The sequence below is a fragment of the Arvicanthis niloticus genome, chromosome 10 (genome assembly GCF_011762505.2).
Source record: "Arvicanthis niloticus isolate mArvNil1 chromosome 10, mArvNil1.pat.X, whole genome shotgun sequence".
In the NCBI taxonomy this organism is placed as follows: Eukaryota; Metazoa; Chordata; class Mammalia; order Rodentia; family Muridae; genus Arvicanthis; species Arvicanthis niloticus.
Genome location: NC_047667.1, coordinates 64,638,106 through 64,662,858, shown reverse-complemented (window position 1 = coordinate 64,662,858; position 24,753 = coordinate 64,638,106). Strand labels below are relative to the sequence as shown.

Here is a 24,753-nt window from a genome sequence, read left to right as displayed (position 1 = left end):
GGATTTCTTCCCCCTGCAAGTCTGGGCCTAAGCAGCAAGCTAAGGTGTGACTGCTGACATTCAGTAGCTGAGTATTTTAGAACAGTGACATCCCCCAAAGCTACCAGATGCTTCTTCCAGGTACATGAAGAAAGGCCACGCGCAGACTTATGTAAGAGCTGCAGATTAGTGCCAAGCAGGCTTTTACAACACTGCTTTTCATAATACACCCAGAGGACAGGCACATGTCAAGGCCCGGTCCCCTTCTTCCTCCAGGTCAAATGTTAATACAAGATGTGGCATGAAGTATTTTCTTATGGCTTTGGAGTTTTCATATCTGGTTGTATGTTGTCTAAAATATGCAAATCTTTATAGTGTTGAAAAAAATGTCAGGAGGCTAATTTCTAAAACAGCAAGTTTTTCTGTTTTGATTGTTGTCTGCAAAGTTTGTTTTCTTCCAGTCTCATTTATTTCCAATATGGTTTCTGTTAAATTTTCTCTGACTCTTTCTTCCCGAACCAAATAAGGTATTTTCCCACAATACCATACAGAGCATCTGTGGTAAGTTTTTGTGAATTTCCTTTGTTGTTGTGACTGCTTATTTTCCTTTGGTAGTTTTTTTTTTTTTTAATTTACTTTTTCCTTCTGTTTTTCTTTTGTTGAGACGGGGTCTTCTGTTGCCCAGGCTGCCCTCAAACTTGTTACATATTGAAGCCTGGCCTTGGACTTCTGATCTTTCTACTTCTCCTTCCCACATGCAAGCCAGCAAGACAGGGTTTTTTTTTTTTTTTCTTTGTGTGTTTGTCCCTTCTCCCTGGGATGATTGTAAGGTCCACACTTTGTCTCTTCATTTCTAGTGACTGGCATACTGGCCAACATAAAAACACCTAGAGAAAGAATACCTGTAGGATTTTATTATAGCATGGGGAGTTTGCCAAGCTTGGAATTCTTAGTTGCATTCTGCAAGGACAATGGTACAAGCCATGAACTTTACAATTCTGTCTGATTCCTTGTCTGCATAGGTCAGAGATGGGGTGGTAGGGCAGGTGCTAGCAGACACGATTTTAGCCCATACTGATGGAGCACAAGTCTTTTTCACTGTGAAGAGAAGAGTTCAGTAATCACCAGGAAGTATAACACGGCAGGATCTCCAGGTACACTTATACCTCTGCTCCTGTTCAATCCCCTGCACTTCTGTTCTCACCCTGGATAGATCTCCAGTCTATCCATTCTGATTGACACTGGTCTTGTGGAAAGTCCTGGTTTACCAGTAGTTTACAACAAACTGAGTTAAAATGATGAGCTTTAAGAAAAGTTTATCATTAAAGAGAGAGAAATGGAGCCAATTGAAAACTGACTTTAGTCTTGCCCTGCTACCAACTCTCTCTCTTAAGTCACAGGAATTCTAATCATCTCAATACACACTCACAAAAACCACATGGAATTTTAGTCCTTAAAACCATTATAAAGGGGCCGGGCACTGTCTTTAATTCTGACACTCTCGGAGAGGTAGGAGGATTACAAGTTTAAAAACAGCTTAGGTAATTTTGTAAGATCCTGCCGCAAAAAACAAAACAAAACAAAACAAAAAAACAAAACAAACAAACAAAAAAAACCCCCAAAACCAACAACAACAACAAAAAACCCACACAAAAAAACAAAACAAGTATGGAGTTGGTTCAGGAAAACCAAATTTCTGTAACTTTTAAAACAACTATTTAACCAGCAACTTATTAGTCAAAAGATCTTCTTTCAGACAGCAATGAAAATCTTTGATAAGACAGTCTTGTTTTGTTCCAGGCAGGCTCACACTATGTAGTCCTGAGTGGCCTGGAACTATGTAGACCAGACTAGCCTGGAGCTTTCTGCGCTCTTCCTGCTTTTGCCTCCCGGGTGCTGGGTTCCCAGGTGTTTGCTACCATATCCAGCTGTAGATGGTTCATAGAGACCAAATTAGTGTCTAGGACCCAGATACATTATTCAAGAGAAGAGGGTGGAAAGCAGATTTTTAACAAATACCTGTGTGTTAAAGTGCTGTCTGTAGTAGAAGGTTCATTTCTTTAAGCGTTGCCCTTCGGGAGTCACATTTAAAACCATGTCAACCCTTCCGAGCAAGCTGTGCAGTCTCTTCTTTCTCCCAGTGTATGTGTGAGTGTGGGAAACAGGACTGACAAAGTAGGTGATCCAGCAGAGCGTGCCACTGATGTCATGTAAAGTTGGGTCAGTTCTGATAGGGTTCCCAGCTCCAGGGGTGGTCCCACATCCACGAACAGAAGGGCAACAGTACCTGGACTTAGTGGGTTATAAACAAATTATTAAGGTGGGTCTTCTGATCTGTTTATTTGAGACAATGTTGCATTGTTTTATCCTTCCCCAAACAGTAACTTGAACTTGGAAGCATCCTCATTTTTTTTTTCTTTCAGGTTTTTTGGCTTACCTTTTCTTTCAAACTTCAAAAACTTCTTCCCCAGGTGACCATTTCAGATAATATCCAAACACACTGAGCTCATTCTAATGAAATTGCTAGTATTATGTTCTCTCTCTTTCTCTCTCTCTCTCTCTCTCTCTCTCTCTCTCTCTCTCTCTCTCTCTCTCTCTGTCTCTCATAAATACCACTACCTTGCCTTGTAGACATGTGCTCTCACTTGTGCGTGGTGCTGCACATTGAACCCAGGGCCTTGTGTATGCCAACAAGTGCTCTACCTCTGAGCTAAACGTCCAGACCTCTATACTTGAGGTGACTAGAGAATTGTGATTTCCAACTTCTCCACATAACAATAGAGTGCTTATTAAAAATAGGTGTCCAACCTTTTCTACATATTTTCTGATATTTTGCATCAGACTAGAGGTCCAGGAATCTGTGTTTCAAATAATAGCCTCAAAAAATGTTTTTTGAAATAAGGAATTTAGTAACCACACTTTCAGAAGCTATTGAGAGCTGAAAACTATATTGTTCAATACTGCCTATCTATTTCAGTAGATGCTAAGAGCAGTTAAGTAACCCAGTTCCTGCTTCCTTGGTGCTTCCAAATCTTCAGAGAAGGAGCACACTGCCATCTGGGGAGGCAGGTCCTGTGAAGGATATGAATAATACACACAATCGGAACACCAAGGGAGGCATCCATTCAGGGCAGATTATTGTGAATAGCTTCACAGAGGGTAGGTGTCTAGCTGGGTTTGGAAGAAAAGACAGGGTTCAACAAATGGGGATAAGATGGATTGTTTCAAGATGTTGGTACAACCCTAAGTATCAAGGAAGCTTGACCACTTTGTGGGATACTGTGCCTGAACTGGAAGAAGGGGGAGGAAGGAGAGGAGAAGGAAGGGGAAAGCAGGAAGGGGAGAGGAGGAGGAGAAAGAGAAAGACGAGGAAGAGGAGGTAGAAAGTATACACAGTGGGATTTGTGCTTGGCAAGTCAGGAGTCAGACTGAATTTGGACTCTATTCTATAGGTACTGGCCCATAAGACAATGAACTACAGGCAACTAAGGAAAAGCTGAGAACTGGAGAAACAGTCTTTCCTAGGGAAGAGCACACTAATTGGTTATCCAATCCCAAATGGTTACCCCTGAGACATATACATACAAGTAACAGTATAAGGATTGAGCAGGTTTTATTTATAATACTTATGAATATATCTATCTCTACATATATACATACATAAACAAAAAAAGAGACTAAATTTGAAAGATGCAAGAACGGTGGTTTGGAGGGAGGGGAGAAATGATCTAATTATATTATAATCCGGAAATATATGTAAAACTGGCCTTTTGAAAGGCCAGCAGGCAGTGACCTTGAAACCCCTGAATTATGATGGGTGGTTTATTTGCAAATTGTAAAAAAAAAAAAGCTTTGAACACTGAACATTGTAAGGTAGTCAACTTAATCTGGATGGATGAGAAAAGTCTTTCGGTTACTAACGCAGTCTGAGCCTCTTTGACTGGGAAGGCTGTATATAAAATTTTAAATTTAATTTTATATTAGAAATTTCATACAAGTATTTCTTGTACATCAAACATATTCCCCTTCCATCAATCCCTTTAATTCCCTTAGACAACTTTATGTCTACTTTCATTTTGCAAATTCTTGATTTAATGTACCTATGTAAAATCTAGGAATCGAAAACACGATATTTATGTTTTTGAGACTGGCTTAATCAGCCTAATATGATTATCTCCAGTTGAACCCATTTTCCTACAAATAATTTCGTTCTTAATGGTGAAAAAAAATTGTGTATACACACCATATTTCCTTTATGCATTCGTCTGTTGTTGTACACCTAGGTTGGTTATATAATTTGGTTAAGCAAATGTTTTGAGTGTAGGTCTAGAACTCTACTTTTGCAGACTTCTCGATCTCCCTCAAGCATTAGGAGAGTCTACTTCACCTTGGTTTTTATGTTAAAAAGAAAGGTGTGGGGCTTTCAGGAGAGACTGCAGAGCAAAGGGGGCACTATGGGGAGGGGGAAATCACTTACTGTTGAAGCATCATACGGATGCCCAAAGCTAACATGAGCAGTCTTTGGCTTTAAATATAAAACTTAGACGGAATCTCCTAGGACGAGATCCCCAATCCCCAAATCAGCTAATCTGATCTTGACTACAGATGACTGAAGGTCTTCAGCAGAAGGGGTTAAACTTGGGCGAAGTTCGAAACGGGAAACTTCGTTTCAGAGAGCGCAGACTTGCAGAGTTCTCTGAAGTGGTAGAGACGAGCTTGCCCAAACCCCACGCGAGATGAGCGTTCAGCTAACCGCGGCGCCGAGACCTCAGGAGCTACAAATGGACTCCCCAACCACCAATTACGCGGTTTAGGACCGGAGAGGAGAAGGCCCGCCCAAGAATCTAGCACAGTGTTCAGATTGGACAAGTTCATTCCTCTCCCGGGGCTCCTTCGCCTGTCAATCACACCACACCGACTTGACCTTGGCCACGCCCCCGCTCGACTGACGCAACGTTTGGCGTTCTTGGGCGCCCCGGCCCTCGCTTCAGGTCCCCATTGGTCAGCAGAACGCAGAAAGCGGGAGGACGCTATTCTACTTTCTGTGCTATCTGTGTCGTTTCCCTCTCACGCGCTGTCTGGAGAACAATTCCAGCCCGGAACCTAGCACAAGCGTACACGAGAGCCGACGGCTGCGCGGCGTCTCCCCTTTCTCCTTCCCGAGAGCTTTCCTTTACAGTTGTGACGCACAAGGCACCCCCCTCACTGCCTTCACTTGCGATTGGTTGTGGCCCGCGTCTGTCACATAGCCCCCGCCCTCTCTGCCACCCAGCTATGGACTCTTGATAGACATCCGGGAGACCACGCCCCCTCCCCCCGTCTGCCGCTTAGCCCTGCGATTGGCCGAGGGAACTGGCATGCTTTCCCGCCCCGGCCCCCTCCGGAGACTCGGGAGGCAAGTGGGACCCCGCGGAAGTTGTCAGTCAAACTCCTCCCTCCACCCCCCACGAGGACCTCCCCCGGGCCGCGGGAGCGCGCACGCACGCGCACCGAGTCCCCCCTCGCCTGTACCAGCCACCCTCTCAAGTTGTAGCAGTTGCCCCCCCGGGCGTGCTCCGTGGGCGGCCGGTGGGCGCGGGAGGCTGAGCGAGGGCGACCCTCCTAGGATCGGGGTGCGGGTGGCCGCCCCGGGCGATGAGGGGCCAGCGCTGACGGAAGAACGAGCGCTCGGCGGCGGCTCGCGCGGACCCGCGATGGAAGCGCCCCGGGAGGAGGCTCCCGGCTGGGCGGACGGCGCGGGCAGCAGCCGCTGAAGACCTGCCCGGACTCGGGGCGCTAAGGGGCCGCGAGGCGCGCCCGGAGTCCGCACCCGCGCGCTCGCCCCAGCCTTCCAAACTTCGGGCTCGCCTCCGCCCGCCCTCGGCGCCGGGCGTCAGCAACTTGTGCGGCCCGCGCGCCCCCGCCCTCCCCTCCGCCAGCTCCGGGAGGCGGCCGCGCGGCGCGGGGATGCGGCCGTGAGGCGCTATCGGGTAAGGAGCAGCTTGCGGAGCGCGAGGGCGGCGCGGCCGGGGCCCGGGGCGCCGGGGCACAGGCTCGCCGTGCCCGTCCCCCGCCGATTTCCCGGGCCAGCCGCCGCGGGAGGCGCCGAGCACCCGGGTCGCCGAGATGTCGTCGCCGTCGCCGCCCGCACCAGTTGCCTGCGCCGCCATCTCGGCCTCGGAAAAAGTGGACGGCTTCACCCGGAAATCGGTGCGCAAGGCGCAGAGGCAGAAGCGCTCTCAGGGCTCGTCGCAGTTTCGCAGCCAGGGCAGCCAGGCAGAGCTGCACCCCCTGCCCCAGCTCAAAGGTAACCCCCGGCCGCCCCTGGACCGCGTTCCCCGAGCAAGCCCCACTCCCCTTCCCACCTGCGCGCTTGCCCCACCTGCCCTGTCTTGGTGACTCCAGGGTCCCCAAAGTACCTGCGCTCCCTTTCCTCGTCCAGTCCTCCAACTCCCTACTTCGCTGAGCCTCAGCCCTGGTTTTCTCCAAGCTTAGCTAGTTCTTCACTTTCTCTACTTGTCCCTCAGTCACCAAATCCAGGGTCCGAACAAACTGCTGCCGAGTTAGCTGGCTTTTAGACGTAGCTATATAGAACTAGCTTAAAACCGGGACCAAATGACAGATCTTACTGTCACGTTAGGTGTAAATGTTATTAGAAGACCTCGATTGTCTTTGGAGAGGTTATGAAGAAAGAGTAATTTCTTTGCAGTGGAGCGGGAACTTGGTTCGGCGGCTGTGCTTCCAAGGACTTTGTAAGGTTTTATAAGTAATTCACGTTGGTATCCGTGCCTAATGCCTCGCGGGAGTGCTTGGCACCCCTTTTGGCCCACTTACTTTTCCCACCCGGTTTGGAGGCTTTTCATGAGTTGTTTACTGGTGTCCTTACTTATTCTTTGGGAATTACTGTTTTTTGATTTACTGATTTCCATATTTGCATTTTATGAGCTAGACGTCATTAATTGAAAAGACGATTATGTTCCTAGATATTTAAGAAATTCTTGCAACCTGATAGAAACCTAGAGAATGATTTACAAGGCCAAGAAATTAAAGGCTCATGCCAAGGCTCATGCCAAAATAGATAAATGATCAGCAGATTTTTCAATACGCTTGACAAAGATCCAGCATCCCTTTCAAGGCCAATCTGGTTGTGATTTGTCTTTGAGTCTATGAATCTTGACTTAGTTTGGCAAGGAGTGTAAAGAAAACCCTAAATCAAATCAACAGTTGACCAGCCACAGCTTGGAACCCTTTTTAGACGCTACATCTGCCTCTTGGGGTGCTTCTGAATCAAGGACGTACCACAGGTAGAATCACGGATTTTTGAAAATAGTTTATATATGTTTGGTGTGTGCTGTCCCATTTGTTGCTTGATTGTTCTTTAACACAGTAGAATTGTTCAAACTGATACAGCATAGTCAGTGGAGTGCAGACATAGCCATAAAATAGCCCTGTCCTACCTGTTAGGATAGCAAATTGCTACTCAGAGGTTTAAGCTTTTATACTTAATTGAAAGTTATTTTATCCTTTGTTTTTCATTAGTTGAATCATGTTAGTTTTAGGTCGAAGTCTCGATACTAACATTTTTCTTATGTATTTAATTTGCTAGCGTGGTTTTCTTTGTCTTAGCGTTGTACTTCTTAGTTCCTCTTATCTAATAATTTTTAAACATCTGGTTAGTCTCAAGAGATGCCTCTGTAATAGATTTTGCCTTTAAGACTGACAGAAATTCACAGAATCAGTAATCAGACTCAAAGTTACATGATGTTTGGTTGAAGATGTAGCTGGCACCACCAATGTTTTCATGTGCAGAATTTGCTCAGTAGTAGAAAAAATTGAAGCCCTGGGTTAATTTTAGGCATTTGCATGTATAGTGTTCCACATAAGGTATTATTCACGATAAACTGATGCAGATTCAATTGAGGAAGTAAAACTTTTTACTTGAAAATAAAACCCTCAGGAAAAACGGCTTTAAATCCAGTAGTCAAAAACCTTGAAAAGTGATTTTTTTTTTTTTAAATGGAGTTGTTTTATTTGGTGCTTTGGCAGTGCCCTTGATAACACCGTGTTGTGAGTTTTTTCCTGTCTGTAGTATTTTCTTCCCATTTGTGGGTTTAACAAAAACAAAACAAAAAACAACAGCAGAAAACCCTTTCGTATGAAAGAGAATTTTTCTTACTGCTCTGAAATATAATCTCACTGTGGAGTGATTCAGATATCCGTGGGCACCCAAGATCTTTCAAGTATTTCATACCAGCCAACCTGCCTGCTTTACACTTTGTCCACATGGATCTAAACTGGAAAGGCGCCAAGTAGTTTTCTTAAAAGCAGACTGTGAGTAAAGATTAACAAAACAATCCAACCTTTTTAGTTTATTTTTGCAAAATCCTTTAGGTGAGTGGGTTGCATGGTTTTTAATGCTGAAAATGTTAAAAATAAATAGTAAGTTCCTCTGAGGGCTAGATGCTAGAAAATAAAACCAGGATCAGTATGTTCGAACCACTGTTTCTGGCCTTGAAATTTATGTTCATGTAGGTTGTAATTTTTCCGCCTAAAACTTGTTATTTGATAATGAACAATTAGGGAAGTTGTTATTTAAAATAGGTAGTCTTTCAGTGTGTTTAGCCTGTTTTGGTTTGAACTTCTGGAAGGATTGGCTTGGTAAAATGTCTGATCCTTTACTTGTATATACAGCTTAGTATTTCAAATAATTATCTTTGAAAACAAGACAGTATTGCCCATGACAACTGGAACAACTTAAAACTGTGTATCATTAATACTTGTTATGTGCCTTTTCTACCTACTATGGTAATGCTGTTATGCTGTTATCTGACAGTCCGGGGCTCAGTGTATTTTCACAAATATCTTTTTTTTTTTTTTTTTTTTTTTTTAGGTTTGAACAGGTTAGTTTTGGACCTGTGATTATCTGGCTGGAGCTTCCTCTGACTTTGGGACTCTGGTCAAATGCCAGTAGTTTTGCTGTAAACTCATTTTACATATACTTGAAGTAGTCTAGTTGAGAAAGTCTGGCCAGGAGAGGTAGTCAGGGTAGAAAGTAAGTTTTTGATCTTTCTGAGTTATTTTCTTTATCTGTAAAGTGGAGGGATTAAATGAAATAATTTAAGTGCCTGAAAATAAAGAAAGCTAGCTTCCATTCTCTTGTGTTTGAAATGCAGATTAAAAGATTTTTAAATGAAGTTATTTCTTCCGTAAAAGCCTTCCTGGAATATTACTTGTAATTATGTGTATGTGCGTGAGTTCTGTTGCGTGTAGAGCCCAGGGGTGATGGATGCCCTGGAGCTGGTCTTACAGGGGTTGTGAACAGCTCGAACTTAGGTGCTGGGAACTGAACTGCAGTCCTCTGGGAGTAGGGCGGACTTTTAACCTCGGGTCCATCTATCCAGCCTGTAGGAGTAATTTCTTACCAAGAAAAGGAATCAAATTAGTCATTAGGACTATACAGACACACATTTCTCTTAGTAAACAGCAAGGAACAGAAACTGACCTTGGGATTGAACTCTTCCTAAGATGAAGAGTGACTGGAAAGATGGCTCACTGGTTAAGAGCACTGGTTCTTCTTCCAGAGGACCTAGGTTCTGATCCCAGCCCTCATCTATAACCACAGTTCCAGGGGATCCAAAGCCCTCCTCTGACCTGTGAGGATCACAGGTGGTTCACAGACATATACCCACACACAAATAAATAAATGAACAAATTTTTTAAAATGTCGAGGTAAAAAAATCTTTTGGAGAATCATTCCGTTTCATTGTTGATCTCTGAAAAACTGAGGCCAGAGCATTAATGCTGACCGAAGTAGCTTGCAGTAGCCTGCTTAGAATTAGGGGGAAGTGTATGTGCATGTTTTGTTGAGGTATGTGGTCTTCTGAGTGTGACAGAATTAATGGTTTTTCTTGACTCAGTGGGGAGGGGCACTACTACTATTCATTTAGTATTTAAGGCTCATGGATATTCATAAGTTATTATTCATCCAAACAGCTCTTTGTAAATAGGAAAAACACTAAGGTAAAGTCCATCTGAGTAAGTTAAGAGAAATGCTTTCAACAGGCTATAACATTTTAGTTATTTTGGGACTGTTTTCCAACTTGTCATATCCCTTCTACAAGATATAATTTTTAAAGACTTTTTTTTTAACTTTTTAAGAATATACTTAGAGAAATCGCTAATCTAGTGCTAATCTCCACCTGAGGAAATCTTTTCTCCTTTAAGGCTGACATCTTCAGAATTCCTATTTACAATCATATCCCCCCTCCCTCATTTTTTGGTCATCTTTCTTAATTTAATTTTGGATTATTTTTGGAAGCATCTAATTGAGTAAAGTGATAATCTAGGAAAAATATATCTAGCAAATGGGTGAGACCATTGGAGTAGAGTGCTGTCCTGTAAATAGCAGATTTGAATTGTCTCCCTGCTTTAGTGTGACTCACAGTTAGCTGTTTAACCCCTATGAACTTACCGGGTTTCACCTGTAAGAAAAGGCACAGGGATAATTAGTATCTAGGTTAATATTGCCCCTTTGAGTTTTAGAGTCTAAGGTTTAGCTACAAAATAATACATTTGGGAAATAATAGGTTTTTGTGCTTTGTTTTGTTTTCCAGTTTGGCTCTTAACATTGTAGCAAATGGGGTAGAGTCTACGTGTTGAGGACTGTGCTACACAGTATAGTCCTCCTTAGGTACTTGGAAAGCTTAAGAAAATATCCACACCTGGCCCACATTCCTCAGAGTCTGCTAATTGGTCCAAGGTGGAATCTAGGCATGTTTATTTTTTAAAACTGCCAGGGTGATCCTCGTGTGCAGTTAGGAGTGAGCGCCGAGCATCACAAATATAGTGTTAGGCATCTGCTGGATTAATTCATTAATTGAAGCTTTGTCTTTCTGATACTCGTGGTTCCTCTCAGCCCATTAACTTGCCCTCACTTCACCCTCTGGTATTTACAGTTCACTCTCTTAACTCTGCTGCCCTCTATGGCTGGCTAATTGGTGCTGTTCTGAGTTTTCATGTGATGAGATGATTCTGTTAGGTCTTGTTTTATATCTAAATGAAAGCCCAGCTGTTGTCATTCAGTGCCAGGCGATCAGGTTTTGCTTGTTTTTTTTTTGTTTTATTTTTTGTTTTGTTTTTGTTTTGGTTTGTTGTTTTGAGCTGAAATTGAGCAGGCAACATTTGGGGACATGATAAGAGATTGGCTTAGCTTTAATCTCGTTTTTCGGGGTCATTGGTGATGATGCCAGTCGCTTTGGGAGTATCAGACTGTTGTCTTCTATCTGATGTCTTCTATTTCTTGAAGATCTTAGCCTAATGTTTCTACTGGGGATATTAAGTAAAATGTAATGGTGATGCACACCCTTTCTCCTGCCACTGGAGTCAATCGGATCTCTGAATGTGAGGTCATCCTCACATTCAGGCCAACCAGGACTGCATAGTGGACCTATCTTTAAAAAACAAAACGAACAAAAAACTAATGGGAAAGTGAACTATTGAATTTAATTGTTTTGGGTCATGTCTTATATTTATTTTTTTTATCAAGTGTTTTCTTCCAGAAAGTTTTTCATGTTGACATTCAACTTAATTTTGGCTTTTTGTAAAAGGTAGCAGTGAGGCTCCGGAGCTGCTTTTAGTCCATTTTCCTAGTTTGTCTTGAGCCTTTCTGCTAACCACTCTGGATAATACTACCATTTGTTGATTTGTTGTGGGTGAATGTTCAGTTGATATGTAGTAGTTTGCTCTCCAGAATGAGATGGTAAATTTTATTTTGCAAAAGTAGATGTCATTTATTTATCAAAACACATAGTACCAACTACAGTATAATAAATGTCATGTAGACACAGTCGCTATTTTGATGAAATACTTGGTTGTCTTTTAGTCACCTACCTTTCTGCATTGGTAGTGCTTTTTCCAGACTGTTCAATATTGACTATGAGATCCATTCTTTTTTTTGTTTGCTCTGTGTTTTAGCATATTTATGCCTAATACAGTCAAGCTAAGTAAATAAACTGATTTTTTTAGTACTCTGATAATAGTAAAGAATAAGTAAGGCTCTGGCTTGCTCTGAAGTGTGCGTACTGCTGAAGTGAGCACAGTAAATGCCAGATTGAAGCAGAGGTACCTGCCCTTGCGTCTGACATAGTGTGACCCGGCATTGATTGTTCCAGGAAAGCATCCTATACAGTTGTGTGGAAAACTGACTTAGGGTTGACTCAGATATGGGCTTTAGTATTTAAAATCAGATAAGCTGAAATAGTTTGTATTTATAATTTATATTTTTTTCTCTTTATTTTTTTGTGGTAAGATCTCACAGTGTACTCTGGATTGACCTTAGACTCATTACTGTGTAGTCCAGACTGGCCTTGAACTCATGATCTTTTTTCCTCCCAAGTGATGGGATCACAGGCCTGCATGACCTTGCCGGGCTAGTTTATATTAATCTCTAAATTTGAGGTGCAGTCTTAATTTATGAGGATGTCCTTGAAGGAAATAAAAGAAACAGATCTAAAATCTGTAATTACTTTTAGTGCATTATTGCATGACAAAAAAACCTACTTGCTGAAAGTTTGACATGACAGGCTGGGTTTATGTAAAATAGACTCTGCTTGTCTGAGCAGGATAATTGAATAATGAGTAGTTTCGGGACTTTTTTATGTATATCTTTTTTTTTTTTAACTCTTTGCTGAAGGAATTTGTTTCTGTGGGCTTTTTGAGTGAGTAATGAAAAGGTTTAGAAATCTTATTTTGATTCACATTCCTGTAAAGAAACATACTAGGTTTATTTGGTCATGCCTGTCATTTGTAGTTTGCTGACTGTGGTAGGTTTACATGATCTAAGACAACCTATTTCTAACTTGGACACTGAATTCAGGGGAGTTCTTGGGATCACACTTCCCCTGGAATAGCTAAGGTAACTCACCTCCCCACTGTGCAGTTTCTAGTTGAGCCTCCAGAACTGAACACGAGGTCTCCGAAGTCATTCTCTTGAGCCTCCATTGGGAACTGATTTCACTCTTACTCTAAATAAATAGCATTCTACCCATTTCATCAGAGAGTCTCTGAAGAGAGGGAGGAGTTTGCTGTGTTTTTGTTATGTCAGGGAGTGAGAGACATAGCCTAATTTTGTTGTGGAAAAAGAGGAAAAAGAAAACTTCCTGTAGAAAGAGATGAGCTGAGACCTAAAAGCTAGAAGGTGTTAGGCAAGGATAGATGGGGTCTAAGAACTGAGTACAGCATATTTGGAGATTGCCAGCTTTGTGTGGCTAGAGAAGACACTGAGGCAGCAGTGAATACTTGGTTTTGCTTGATGTTGTGTGTTAAAGAATGGGTACAGGCGTCATGCACGACGTCACCTGACCGTCGTGAGAAATGTAGGACGTCTTCCTAAGTGGGGATGGAGTGGTATCACACACAGAGGACTTGGTGAAAGGACGTCAAGAATGATACTGCTTTGACTTGAGCAACTCAGTATATGGTAGCAGTTTGTCAATAGGTAGCACAAGGGTAGCCTCAGACTCAACAATCTTACCTTACTTAGTCATCTGAGTGATTACGGGTGTGCACCACCTTACCCCCAACACAGCTTATTGAGAGACAAATCAGATTTGGGGAAAAATAACATTTCTTTTGGTAGTGATTGTTTGATTGATTGATTGATTTATGTATTTGAGATAGGATCATATTGTAGTGCAGACTGGTCTTAAACTCATGGTGACCAGCCTTCAGCAAGTGCTGAAATTACAGGTATGAGCCACCATGCTAGGCTTTAAAAAGTAATCATTCTTCTGTGGGATAAAACTGAAGTGAGGCTGACTGTTAGCATTTAATTTAGGCCTAGAGCTGAATACATGTGCATACGGTAGTAATTGGAGTTTCCAGCTTGTCGGTGGCATTTGTAGCAATGGGAGCTGAAGCTAGTGCTCAGTAGAGATCTGTAGACTGACAAGAGGCCAGAGCATACCAACATCTAGAGACAAGAGAGACAGTGCCCGTGGGCATCAAGGTAAGCAAGTCTTAATATCAGTAGCTGAGTAGGTGAAGTGGAGCAGCCTGTGCTTTTGGCAGTCTTCCTCCTGGCTCCATTGGTTTCTAGGGATATATCAGAGGCTTGATAGACTTGAAGCAAGATACCTGTAGGGTAAAGGTTACATGGAGATTGTAGAATACAGCCAATAAGTAAGGATGGCTTTTAGATAGTTTGGAGGGGGGTATGTATTTGCATACACATGCAGAGTCACTTAAATATGGGCTTAGAGGCATGGTTCAGTGGTTAAGATTACTGGCTGCTCTTCTAGAGGACCTGGGGTTCATATCCCAACACCCACATAGCAGCTAACAACAGTTCTTAACTCTAGTTCCAGAGGATCTGTCACATGTCACACTCTTCTAGCCTCCATAGGCACCGGGCATACATGTGGTGTGCAGATATACATGCAGGCAAAATACCCATACATATAGAAAAAAACTTAAGATATATATTGTAGTTACAGAGGATAAAATGGATTGTGACAGAAGGGAAGGACCAGTGGGTGAGTGTGTATGTGTGTGTGTTTAACAGGCGAGTTGAGGCGCACTACAGCTCATCCAGAATGGTAGCTGCAGGACTGGGAGGAGGTTTGTCTGAAGTACCTATATATAGGACGTGTTAATTGTTTGTAGTGGGAAGAGGTAGAAAGCGGAGGACGCTGCATCTCGAGGTGTGTTTATCTGGACACTGGGTGCACAGCCCTGCTTCAGAGGATGCTGGAAAAGGAACTAAGTAGTGGTGGGAGATCCCATTTCATTTTGTAAGTGTTACATTTGAGACCCTTTTGTTACACATATTCCTATGTGTGTGTGCACACTCATGCATGTGTTGAAGGTCAGAGGACAAGTTGGAGGATTGGTTCTCTACCATGTACAGTCTCAGGATGGAATGCAGGTCATCAGACAAGTGCCTTTACCACTAAGCCATCTCACCAGCCTATCTATATATCTGAATCAGTGTCCTGTGGGCATTTCTATGACTTGTCAACATAATTGCATTTGTTATTTTACCTTCGGTAGCCTGCTAAGACTCCCGGATTTGCTGATGAAGAACTTGTCATGGTTGGATTTGCTGGCCACTGATGATTTGCGCTATATACGTAGTGCAGGCTATCCTTGGTTTGTTTGTAGCAGGAGATGATGTGCTGGGAGGTGTGTGTGTGTGTGTGTGTGTGTGTGTGTGTGAGAGTTAATTTTGTGCCTTTAGACAAAATGCTCTGACAATGATACCTGTCTCTTCCTACACAACATTTAGAGCCTGCAGATTGCTGATTGAGTGAAGTAATTGAAGCAAGAGCCATTATTAAATCCATTAAAAAAAACATTTTGTATCATATTAAAATTTTAAATTTGATGTTTTATAACTGTCTTAGTTTTTTCCATTGCGGTGAAGAGACACGATGAGCAAGGCAGCTTACAGAAGAGTTTATCAGGCGTTTATAGTCCTGGAGAATTAACGGTTCCTAACTAATGTCTGTGAGCATGGCAGCAGACAGGCACCGTGCTGGAGCAGTAGCTTAGAACTTGCATCTTACCTGCAAGTAGGAGACAGACAGACAGACAGACAGAGGAGAGAGAGAGAGATCTGGGAATAGCATGGGCTTTTGAAACTCAAAGACCAACCAACCCCAGTGACATAGTCCTTCAACAAGGCCATACCTCCCAGTCCTTCTCAGATGGTTCCACCAGCAAGGGACCAGATATTCCAACATGCGAGTCTATGGGGGCCATTCTCATTCAAACCACCACAGTAACTGGGTAATGTGTAGTAGACCAACATTCTTACCATTTAGTAGGTAAAGAAAGCAAACCCTAGACTAGATTGTATCCTTAGATGCTCACTTACAGTTTGATATTTTCAGTTGCTTGCTGATTCCTTCTCTGAAGACGTTGACTGCATTAAAGTGAAATTGAGCACGTTCTCTTCTGTCTGTCAGAGAGAGAGACTTAAGGGTTGAGAGCTTTCTAAGAAAGCTGCTGGTTTCTTAGCTGCTGGACAAGTGGGCTGCTAGTGAACATTGAGCACTGTTTTCATTGCCTTTAAATAACCTAACGTTTGTTTTAATTATTTTTAAAGAGAACATTTGCTTTATGGATGAGTCCCGATAATAAGATGATTCTTCATGGTGCAGCCCATGTGTTTGCAACACAGCTAGATTTGTAATTGGAGTCACCAGTCACTCAGTCACTGTAAGTGGTAGCTTGAATGTGTTGTCCCAGATTGTCAAGAACTGAGGCTTTACCCGCCTTTTGGAGATGCTGTGTGTAGGATATAAGAACTTTCTCACGCTGTGGCTATGTTAGCACAGCACTGTCTTTCCCACTGGTTTCCCCCAAATTTGAAAGCAGGAAATAAAGTGGTCTGAGATGCTGAGACTTGCATGTGAACTTAATAAGGAAAATTTATCAAACACTTCACTACTTTTAGTCTCCTAAAGTTTCTAGAGGAGATGAAACTGGACAATTATGTAGCGTCTCTTTAAGCCGTATTCCAGATACGTGTGTGCCTGTAGTTAGTGAACAAGCCTTAACCTGAATGTAAGTACAACTGGAGTAGCAGATGTAACAATGACAAGCTTCTAGCTTAGTCTGAAGTCCTGGGAAACGCTGGTCATCCAGTAGGAGAGGGGGAAATATCTGAGCTTTCCTTAGCTGCTCCAGCTATGGGGCACCCATGCGTGGTGGAGTTGGTGTGGCTGATATCTGGTGTTTCTGTGGTCACCTGGATAACCCTGCACACACTCGGAAACTTGTTTTTAGTTCTAGAGCAATAATGACTATTTTAGGATGTAATACTTGGCATGAGTCATGAATGACTCTCAGTTTCATTGTTTTCTGAAATAAACTCGTTTAAAGAATACATGGTGAGAAAGATCATTCTTAACTACCTCAGTTCTTTATGTGGCTTAAAAAAAAAACGAGCTCATAGATTGTTAAAAATAAAACTCTTCTTTCAGAAGAAGAATATTTTTTATTTTAGGTTTTAGAAGAAACCTCTCCTACTTTGCTGTCCGTGAGAGCAGTGTAAGAGTAGGCTAGCCTAAGAGTAGGTAGGCTAGCCTAAGAGTAGGTAGGCTAGCCTGTTCACCTCATGCTTTAACTTTATAGAATATTGCAAACAGCATGACTTTTCTGAAAGAAAAATAACAATTTTAAAATGATTCTGGATAAATTACTTATTTCTAGAGATAGTGAATTGAGTTATTTGGAACCTTGGTTAATAAATTCCACATACTGAGGTTGTTGAGATGGTTCATCAGGCAAGTGATCAATGCCAAGCCCAGTGACCTGTATTTGTAGCTGTCCCCTGATTCCCACTTCACCCCTTGCCCTGAGAGTACATATTCAGTATAAAATAAGCAAATGTTAAAAAATACATACATTTCACATACCAAAAGGAAGTTGGTTTTTTTTTTTTAATTATTTATTGGTATATGTGTTTCTATGTATGTGTGTGCACTTACACAGGCATTCCTTGACACACATATGGAGGTCAAAGGGCAGCTTGTGAGAGTTGGCCCTTCTACATGGATTCTGGGGATTCAAGGAAGGTTGTTAGACTGGCAAGTGTCTTTACCTGCTGATCTATCTCTCTGGCTCAGAAATAGCTTCTTTTTTAGTTTTTCTCTCTTTTTTTTTTTTTTTTTTTTTTTTGTAGTGTTGAGGATTGACTGAGAAGCAGGAACTACTGTGGGTAGTGTTTCTAAGAGTCTTGTTTAGGAGTTTATATATAGAACTATTAGAAAATCCAATTAAATCCATGATTGCCCCAGAAAATTGATTAAATATCCTAGGGTGGCCACTCCCAAGCCCGCTCACAGAGCCAGTCCTGCCGTAGACTTGAGCACCTGTTAAAGAAGGTAATGTGTTCTCAGTAAGCGCACGGTTGTGTTTCTGTGGTTGTGTGGGCAGTAACACGAGATGGATTTCCTCCCCGCCATTAAAGTGACAGCTGTGGTTTCCTTAGCCTTCCACGTGATGTGTGAGGATCTGCTTAACATTTCTGGTCCTTTAAAAGTCTCACAGACTCTTGTTTAATGACTAGCAGGCTCCATATTCAGATGAGATTAAAGAGATGACACAGGCTTTCAGCAGCATCCTCATCCGTGTCCACGGCCAGGACTGTGCATCACGTAGCTAGTAACCCATCCTTGTTTCTGGTCTCACTGCTGTATCAGACATGATCAGCCTCGTTCCTTCTCTCCTTTCTTCTTTCTCTGCCTCTCCCCTCCTCTCTTCCCTTTCTTGACTAGGTTATGTAGCTCAGGGTAGCCTGGAGTAGCCCAGGGTAGCCTGGAGCTCTCAGTTCTCCTGCCTAAGCCATCAAAATATTGAGATTATAGGCACATATTAGCTAATAGTTATATTTTGGAATAAGAACTAACCAGTGTCCTTTAATCTTCTAAATAATAGTTATGGATACAGTTATATTTGAATGGTAATTAGAGCTGTTGTTAAGTTTAGGCAGTACCCCAGTGGTTTTCCTTAGTACACACTTACATAGTAAGATATCGGACTGACAGCCTGCCTGTTGACATTTCCTCGGGTGTCCTGTCTATACTTTCTTCTCAGTTTTCAGTTGTAATGAAATCACAGACCCTTAACTAAGTCATAGGAATAGTGCTAAGTCATTTGTGACTAAATAAATAATCCCATTGCTTTCTTACTATAGCCTGATCTTTAGTTTTAGATAAAAGCTGGTTTAGGATCTCAGTTAAAATGTTCTTGGGTATTGCCAAAAAGTTACATGTCCTATATCCTGTGTCAGTCTCTTAAATTAGAATTCTGGACCACATCCTGGGCATGCCACTGAGTGGTGGTGCTGGGTTGCTATGATACTGTGCTTGTTCTATTATTTGTAGCATGAATCCTATATGAGATGTTACTTTAGATTTCAAATAAATGAGCAGCAATAACTGGGGGTATGGTTTATAAAATTCTCTTATTACAAATTATGCCTGCCCTTTAAAATATTTGTTATTAAACACAGCACTAACAAATGAAACAGTTGAAATGGCTTGATTGTGCTTGGGTTTCTCACATTGGCTTTAGTGAAGATGGTGAAGAGGAAAGCTTTAAGACAGGCTGTTCACAAACCAGTGTTCCCTTTCCATCTGGAGGCAGCCATAATATGTGCCAAGATATATGTATACAAATACATTCAGGAGCCATGGAGAAGCCGCAGTCTGACTTGATGTGCTTTCTTCTCTGTCCACTGCTGGCAATACTGGCCACTCTGTGCTACACACAGAACTTCCCATCCCACCCAGCCTGATAAAGCTCACAGACTGGGATACAAGGCCATGCAAGCTTATGTCATGTACAGTTATGTCATGTACAGGGTTTGCACAGTTCCTAAGGATGTAACTTAGGCAAATCTCTCTATCATAGTCTTGACCAGCTAGCTTGACTGAAGTCTTCAGTCTGTTGCCAAGGGGAGAGCTGGATGCCACTGTGGGGCTTGGAGAGTACTAAATTTTTTTAAATTTATTTATGTATGTATGTGAGTACACTGTAGTTGTCTTCACACACACCAGAATAGGGCACCAGACCCCACTACAGATGGCTGTGAGCTACCATGTGGGTGCTGTGAATTGAACTCAGGAGCTCTGAAAGAACAGTCAGTGCTCTTAACTACTGAGCCATCTCTCCAGCCTGAGTCCTGGATTCTTATTGGGCTGGTGAAGAGTCCACATGCAACTCCTTTGAGGTTGTCATCCATTCCATAAGCCTATCAGAAGAAATCCTGACACCCAGTGGATTAGCAGTCTAGTCTAGAAGCACAGTGAGATGTGTGGGCTGGTATCTGTAGGCTGCAAGTGCTGTGACCTTAGAAAGGTCCGTCCACAAGTCCCACCAGCCTGGAGAGGGTGCAGTACACTTCAGCTTTATGGTTACCGATAATACACGCACTGTGTGTGAAAGTCATATGCAATAAGCAGTTTACAGTAGGGGACAAAACAATAATCTTCAGCTTGGTATTTGAAACCTTGAGAGGTAAGAATACAGACTAGACTTTCTGCTGAGATATACGTGAAATATTACTAGCAATACTATACTGTAGGGCCAATGCTAAATCATACCACTCCAGCATTCTATTTTATTTTTATTTTATTTGGTTTTGGTTTTCTGAGACAGGGTCTTACTATTTGCTCTGTCTGTCCTGTCCTGTCTGTTCGCCTGTTGCCTCCCAAGTTCTGGGACTAAAGGCTTACATCACGCCCATCTTTACTGAGGTAAGTTTTAACAGTTTGGCAAACTGTTCTACAAACAAATTCTATGTAGTCATATTCATACATGTTTATTATATCTTTATTTTCTTTGTTGATTTTGGAGTTCTCATGAGTCCTTTCAAAATTTACTGAATCAAATTTAGTATTATAAATTATAAATGTTTTATAAAGATAAAAGAAGGGGATCTAAGCATGTGTTCTGTATGTATTATGATGGACTGAAATGTATGACTTCATCAAGGATCTCATCAGCTCAGAGGAGCCTTTTGATATGAGTCATGTCCACACCCTTCATACTTCCATCCCTACCCCTCTGTCTGGAAAAGTACAGCCCACAGGTAAACAAGGAGGGGAAAGGGCACAGCGTAACTTAATTGCTTGTGAGAGTTCACACTAGATCTAATTTCCAAGTAGCCATTATTCAAAGGGAACCATGATTAAAGAAAAGTGTCATGACAATGTCACGTTAAGTGGAGATGTGTTGATCTCATCAGACACACCAGAAGAGGGCATCAGATCCCATTACAGATGGTTATGAGCCACCATGTGGTACTGGGAATTGAACTCAGGACCTCTGGAATAGCAGTCAGTGCTCTTAACCACTGAGCTATCTCTCCCGCCAAAAATAATAGTTTTTATCTTGGGTTTTTCAAGGTTTTGTCCTTTTCTCACCCTAAGAACGGTGACTGCACTGAGTCTGTAGTTTATGGGTCTCCTGGAGTTTACCCTTCCTCTTGATCCTTCTGTTTACAGTGTTTGCCGCATGTGTGTACAGGCAGTGTATGGGTGCTTATGTACCACAGAGTGCATGTGTTGGTCAGAGGATAACTTCAGAAGCCTGTTCTTTCTTTCCACTGTGTGGATTCTAGCTTGGCAGCAAGCACATGCTGGGTGAGCCATCTTGCTGGCCTGAGTTGATCCTTGGAGTTCGCTCAGCTCCTTAGTTACACTAGGTTAGAACTACTCACTGTATTTGCAGAGTTGTTGTCACTGCTTCTTCAAGTGTTTTTTCCTGCTTCTTTTCTCTTTCTGGTACTTCCATAATGAATATATTATTGTAATGACAGTGTTCTACAGGTTTCTAAAGCTCAGTTCATTTTCTTCATTTTTAAAAATTAGATTTATTTGTTCTATATGTGAATATTTTTCCTGCATCTGTCTTACATGCTGCACCCTGTGTGTAGTTGGAACCCAAAAGACCATTGAATTCCCTGAAACTGGAGTAATCCATGATAATCACCACGTGGGTACTGGACTTGAACCCAGGTCCTCTACAGGAGCAGCAGTGTCAGCCCTTCTTCTGTTTAAGATTGGAATTTATCTCTTGATATGTCTTTCAGTCCTGATGAGCCCCTTCAGTGAATTTTTCTTTGTTAGACTACTTGAGTCTATGCTCTCCATTGCTTCTCTTTATTGGTGTTTTTCTTTATCTCCACTTAACGTGACATTGTCATGACACTTTTCTTTAATCATGGTTCCCTTTGAATAATGGCTACTTGGAAATTAGATCTAATGTGAACTCTCACAAGCAATTAAGTTACGCTGTGCCCTTTCCCCTCCTTGTTTACCTGTGGGCTGTACTTTTCCAGACAGAGGGGTAGGGATGGAAGTATGAAGGGTGTGGACATGACTCATATCTAAAGGCTCCTCTGAGCTGTTCCCTTTTACAGATCTCCTCTGACAATAAGTTTGCCTATGACGTCCGCGTCCTCGGTGAATCCAGAAACCTCTAGCCTTCCCTCCCATTCAAAGCACCTGCTGTTTCTGAGAGCACTTGTAAACTAAATGTTTCTTTGGGAAAGAAGAGCTAGCTTTATGTAAGTGTAACTTGTAAGTAGTAACCTAAGGTCTTTTTAGCTTGCATTCAATGCCAGGGAAGGGTGATTGGGGCCATATTCTTGGTGGTGCTACCCAAAAGTACAGTCTCTGGTATGAGTGGAGTAAGAAGGGAACCCTCATCTCTCTACTGCACTTGGTTAGAATTGAGCTGCTCCAGCAGGATAGAAGTACCAGTGTCTAAGTGTCTATTGGTCCCCAAGGAAGGCTGTTGGGAAGATTGACGTAGAGGGAGCCTCTGGTTCTTTGAGTAGAATTCCTGCCTGGCTGGGTGAAGGGGAAAGGGACTATCTTCATTTAGATTCCACTTACTAAATTTTCTTTTTCTTTTCTTTTTTTAAGTTTTATTTATTATATGTAAGTACACTGTAGTTGTCTTCTGACACCCATATGGAAGTATCAGATATCATTACAGATGGTTGTGAGCCACTATGTGGTTGCTGGGATTTGAACTTACGACTTCCAGAAGAGCAGTCAGTGCTCTTAACCACTGAGCCATCTCACCAGCCCCCTAAATTTTCATAAATTATTTGTGGCATGGGGCTCAAACCCAAGGCCTTGTTCATATTAGGTGAGTGTTTTTTCACTGGGCTATTTAGTACCTTGAATTTTCATAGATACTCTTAGAAAGGTGTTTCCTCACTTGCTGTTTGCCCTTAGGTCTATTCATAGAGTCTTTAAATGATGCTTTATTGTTGACTTTAAAACTTTATTTATTTATTTGTTTGTTTGTTTGAGGGGTCTTTCTGTATATCTTTGCCTATTGTAGATCTCTGCAGGCTATGTGTAGACCTGGCTAGCCTTGAACATACTTGTGGCAGGGATGTGAGCCTATCTTTGTTTTGTTTTCATTTTTTTGACAGTCATTTCTTGACCTTTTGCCACTGTTCTAATGTAAAACATGACTAACTTTGGTTCTTGGCCAAGATATAAAGAATAGAGATTAAATATAAGACTGCCTTCTTAGCCACAGAGCCAGAAGAACTGGATTCCGAATATAGTAGAATGGGGCCTGGCCCATATCTACACCTTGCACTGTAACCAACTTGGGATGGGTCAGAGGCCTTCAGTTAGTAAGACTTGACTTGATACTTCTGGAAGTAAAGCACTTCGTGATAGATCATAGGCAAGGGCATGTTGGGAAGGATTCCAGCAGCCCAGGAAATAATCTGGGAATTGGGATAATTGGAATTACACAAAATTAAGCTTCTGTACAACAAAGGAAACAATTGCAAAGACAGCTTACTGAATGGGGAGAAATAAATCTTGGCCATCTAATCATCAGACCGGATATTTGTCCAAATTTCTAAAGAGAGCCGCCAATATTAAACACACAGGAACTATTCAGTTAGTAAATGGACTCGTGACCAAATAGATAGTGCTCAGTAGAAGAAATAAAATGGCAGCAGTGCTTTAAAAGTACTCAGTGTCCTTAGCATCAGGAAAATGCAAATTGAAATGTTTTGAGAGCCCATCCCACCCCTGCCAGGACGGCTGTCAAGAAAACATGACAGCAAATGCTAGCAAGGCTTTGGGAAAGGGCCCTTATTCACTGCTGGTGGAAGGCACACTTGTGCAGCCGTTATGGACATCACTGTGGAAGCTTCTCAAATAACTAAAAATAGAGCTACCTATAATCCAGCTATCCACTCTCGCTATATACCCTAAGGACTCTTCACTCAGCATTTTACAGAGATGACTTACATGTCTGTGTTTATTGCTGCTACACTATTCACAATAGCCAAAAAAATGAAACCAGCCTATATGTCTATCAAACAAAGAATGTAGTACATGTATACAGTGGAATTTTACTCACCTTGTGTTAACTTCTCTAGAGGAACAGGACTGATAGAATGAATCTCTATTAAAAGGGAATTTATCAGAGTGACTTACAGGCTGTGGTCCAGCTAGTCCAACAGTGGTTGTTTCCTAAAGGAAAGGCCAAGAATCTGGTAGTTGAATCTACAAGGCTGACTTTTAGTCAGTGTTGGACTCCTGAAGACGTAAGTTATGTGCATATGTATGTATGTATGTATGTATGTATGTATATGTATGTGTGTGTGATGCCTCAGCAACAGGATAGATGAACTTGCCAGCTAGAGTGAGGGCAAGCAGGCAAAAAGCAAAAGCTTACTTCTTCCATGTACTTTTTTGCAGTTTACAACCAGAGCTGTGGCCCAGATTTAGGACAGTCTTTTGACCTTAGATGAACCAGTCAAGAAAAGTCCCTTATAGGTGTGTCCAGTTACTTGGGATTTAATTGATTCAATTAATATTGACAATCAAGATTAGTCATCATCTAGCTATAAAGAGAAAGTGAAGCTGTGACATGTACAGAAGAAAGAGACTAGAAATCATTACGAGAAATATCCAGTGCCAGGAAGTCAATAACCACTTGTTTTACTCTTATGCAAAGCCCAGATTTGTTGGCCAGGGGAAGAGTCAGGGTCATGAAACTAGAAGAGATCATGAAATGGGAGAGAAATCTTAAGGGTGGGGTAAAGTGAGGGTAATGGATACATGTCAGATACATGTGAAGGTAGGAGAGGGCACTGTCTGGGTCATTCTTGGTTTCTCATTTGTCTAGAGCAGTGGCTCTCACTCAGCCTTCCTCATGCTGCACTTTGATACAGTTCCTCATGTTGTGGTGACTCTCGACCATAAAATTATTTTCGTTGCTACTTCATAACTAATTTTG

At 42.1% G+C, this 24,753-nt stretch overlaps 1 protein-coding gene and 1 long non-coding RNA gene across 4 annotated transcripts in view; one reads left to right on the top strand and one right to left on the bottom strand.

Annotated features, from left to right (window-relative positions):
* Nucleotides 1–750: 750 nt before the first annotated feature.
* LOC143443741 (uncharacterized) lies at nucleotides 751–6,460 on the bottom strand. 2 transcript variants are annotated; one of them, XR_013113005.1, is made up of 3 exons: nucleotides 6,378–6,460; nucleotides 1,999–2,271; nucleotides 751–1,077 (listed from the first exon to the last, which is right to left on the bottom strand). It is a non-coding gene; the product is annotated as an uncharacterized LOC143443741 (long non-coding RNA). The 2 variants fall into 2 exon arrangements; XR_013113004.1 differs by lacking the exon at nucleotides 6,378–6,460 and adding an exon at nucleotides 4,457–5,174.
* The window catches only part of Ppp2r5a (protein phosphatase 2 regulatory subunit B'alpha), a 41,631-nt gene continuing 22,939 nt past the window's right edge, over nucleotides 6,062–24,753 (top strand). The window contains exon 1 of one of the 2 annotated variants that reach the window (XM_034512713.2): nucleotides 6,062–6,265. In XM_034512713.2, the coding sequence (XP_034368604.1) occupies nucleotides 6,085–6,265 (181 nt within the window). In that variant the 5' untranslated portion in view covers nucleotides 6,062–6,084. Of the gene's footprint in view, nucleotides 6,266–6,916; nucleotides 7,263–24,753 lie in introns of those variants that run through there. The other variant, XM_076941622.1, reaches the window with a different exon arrangement.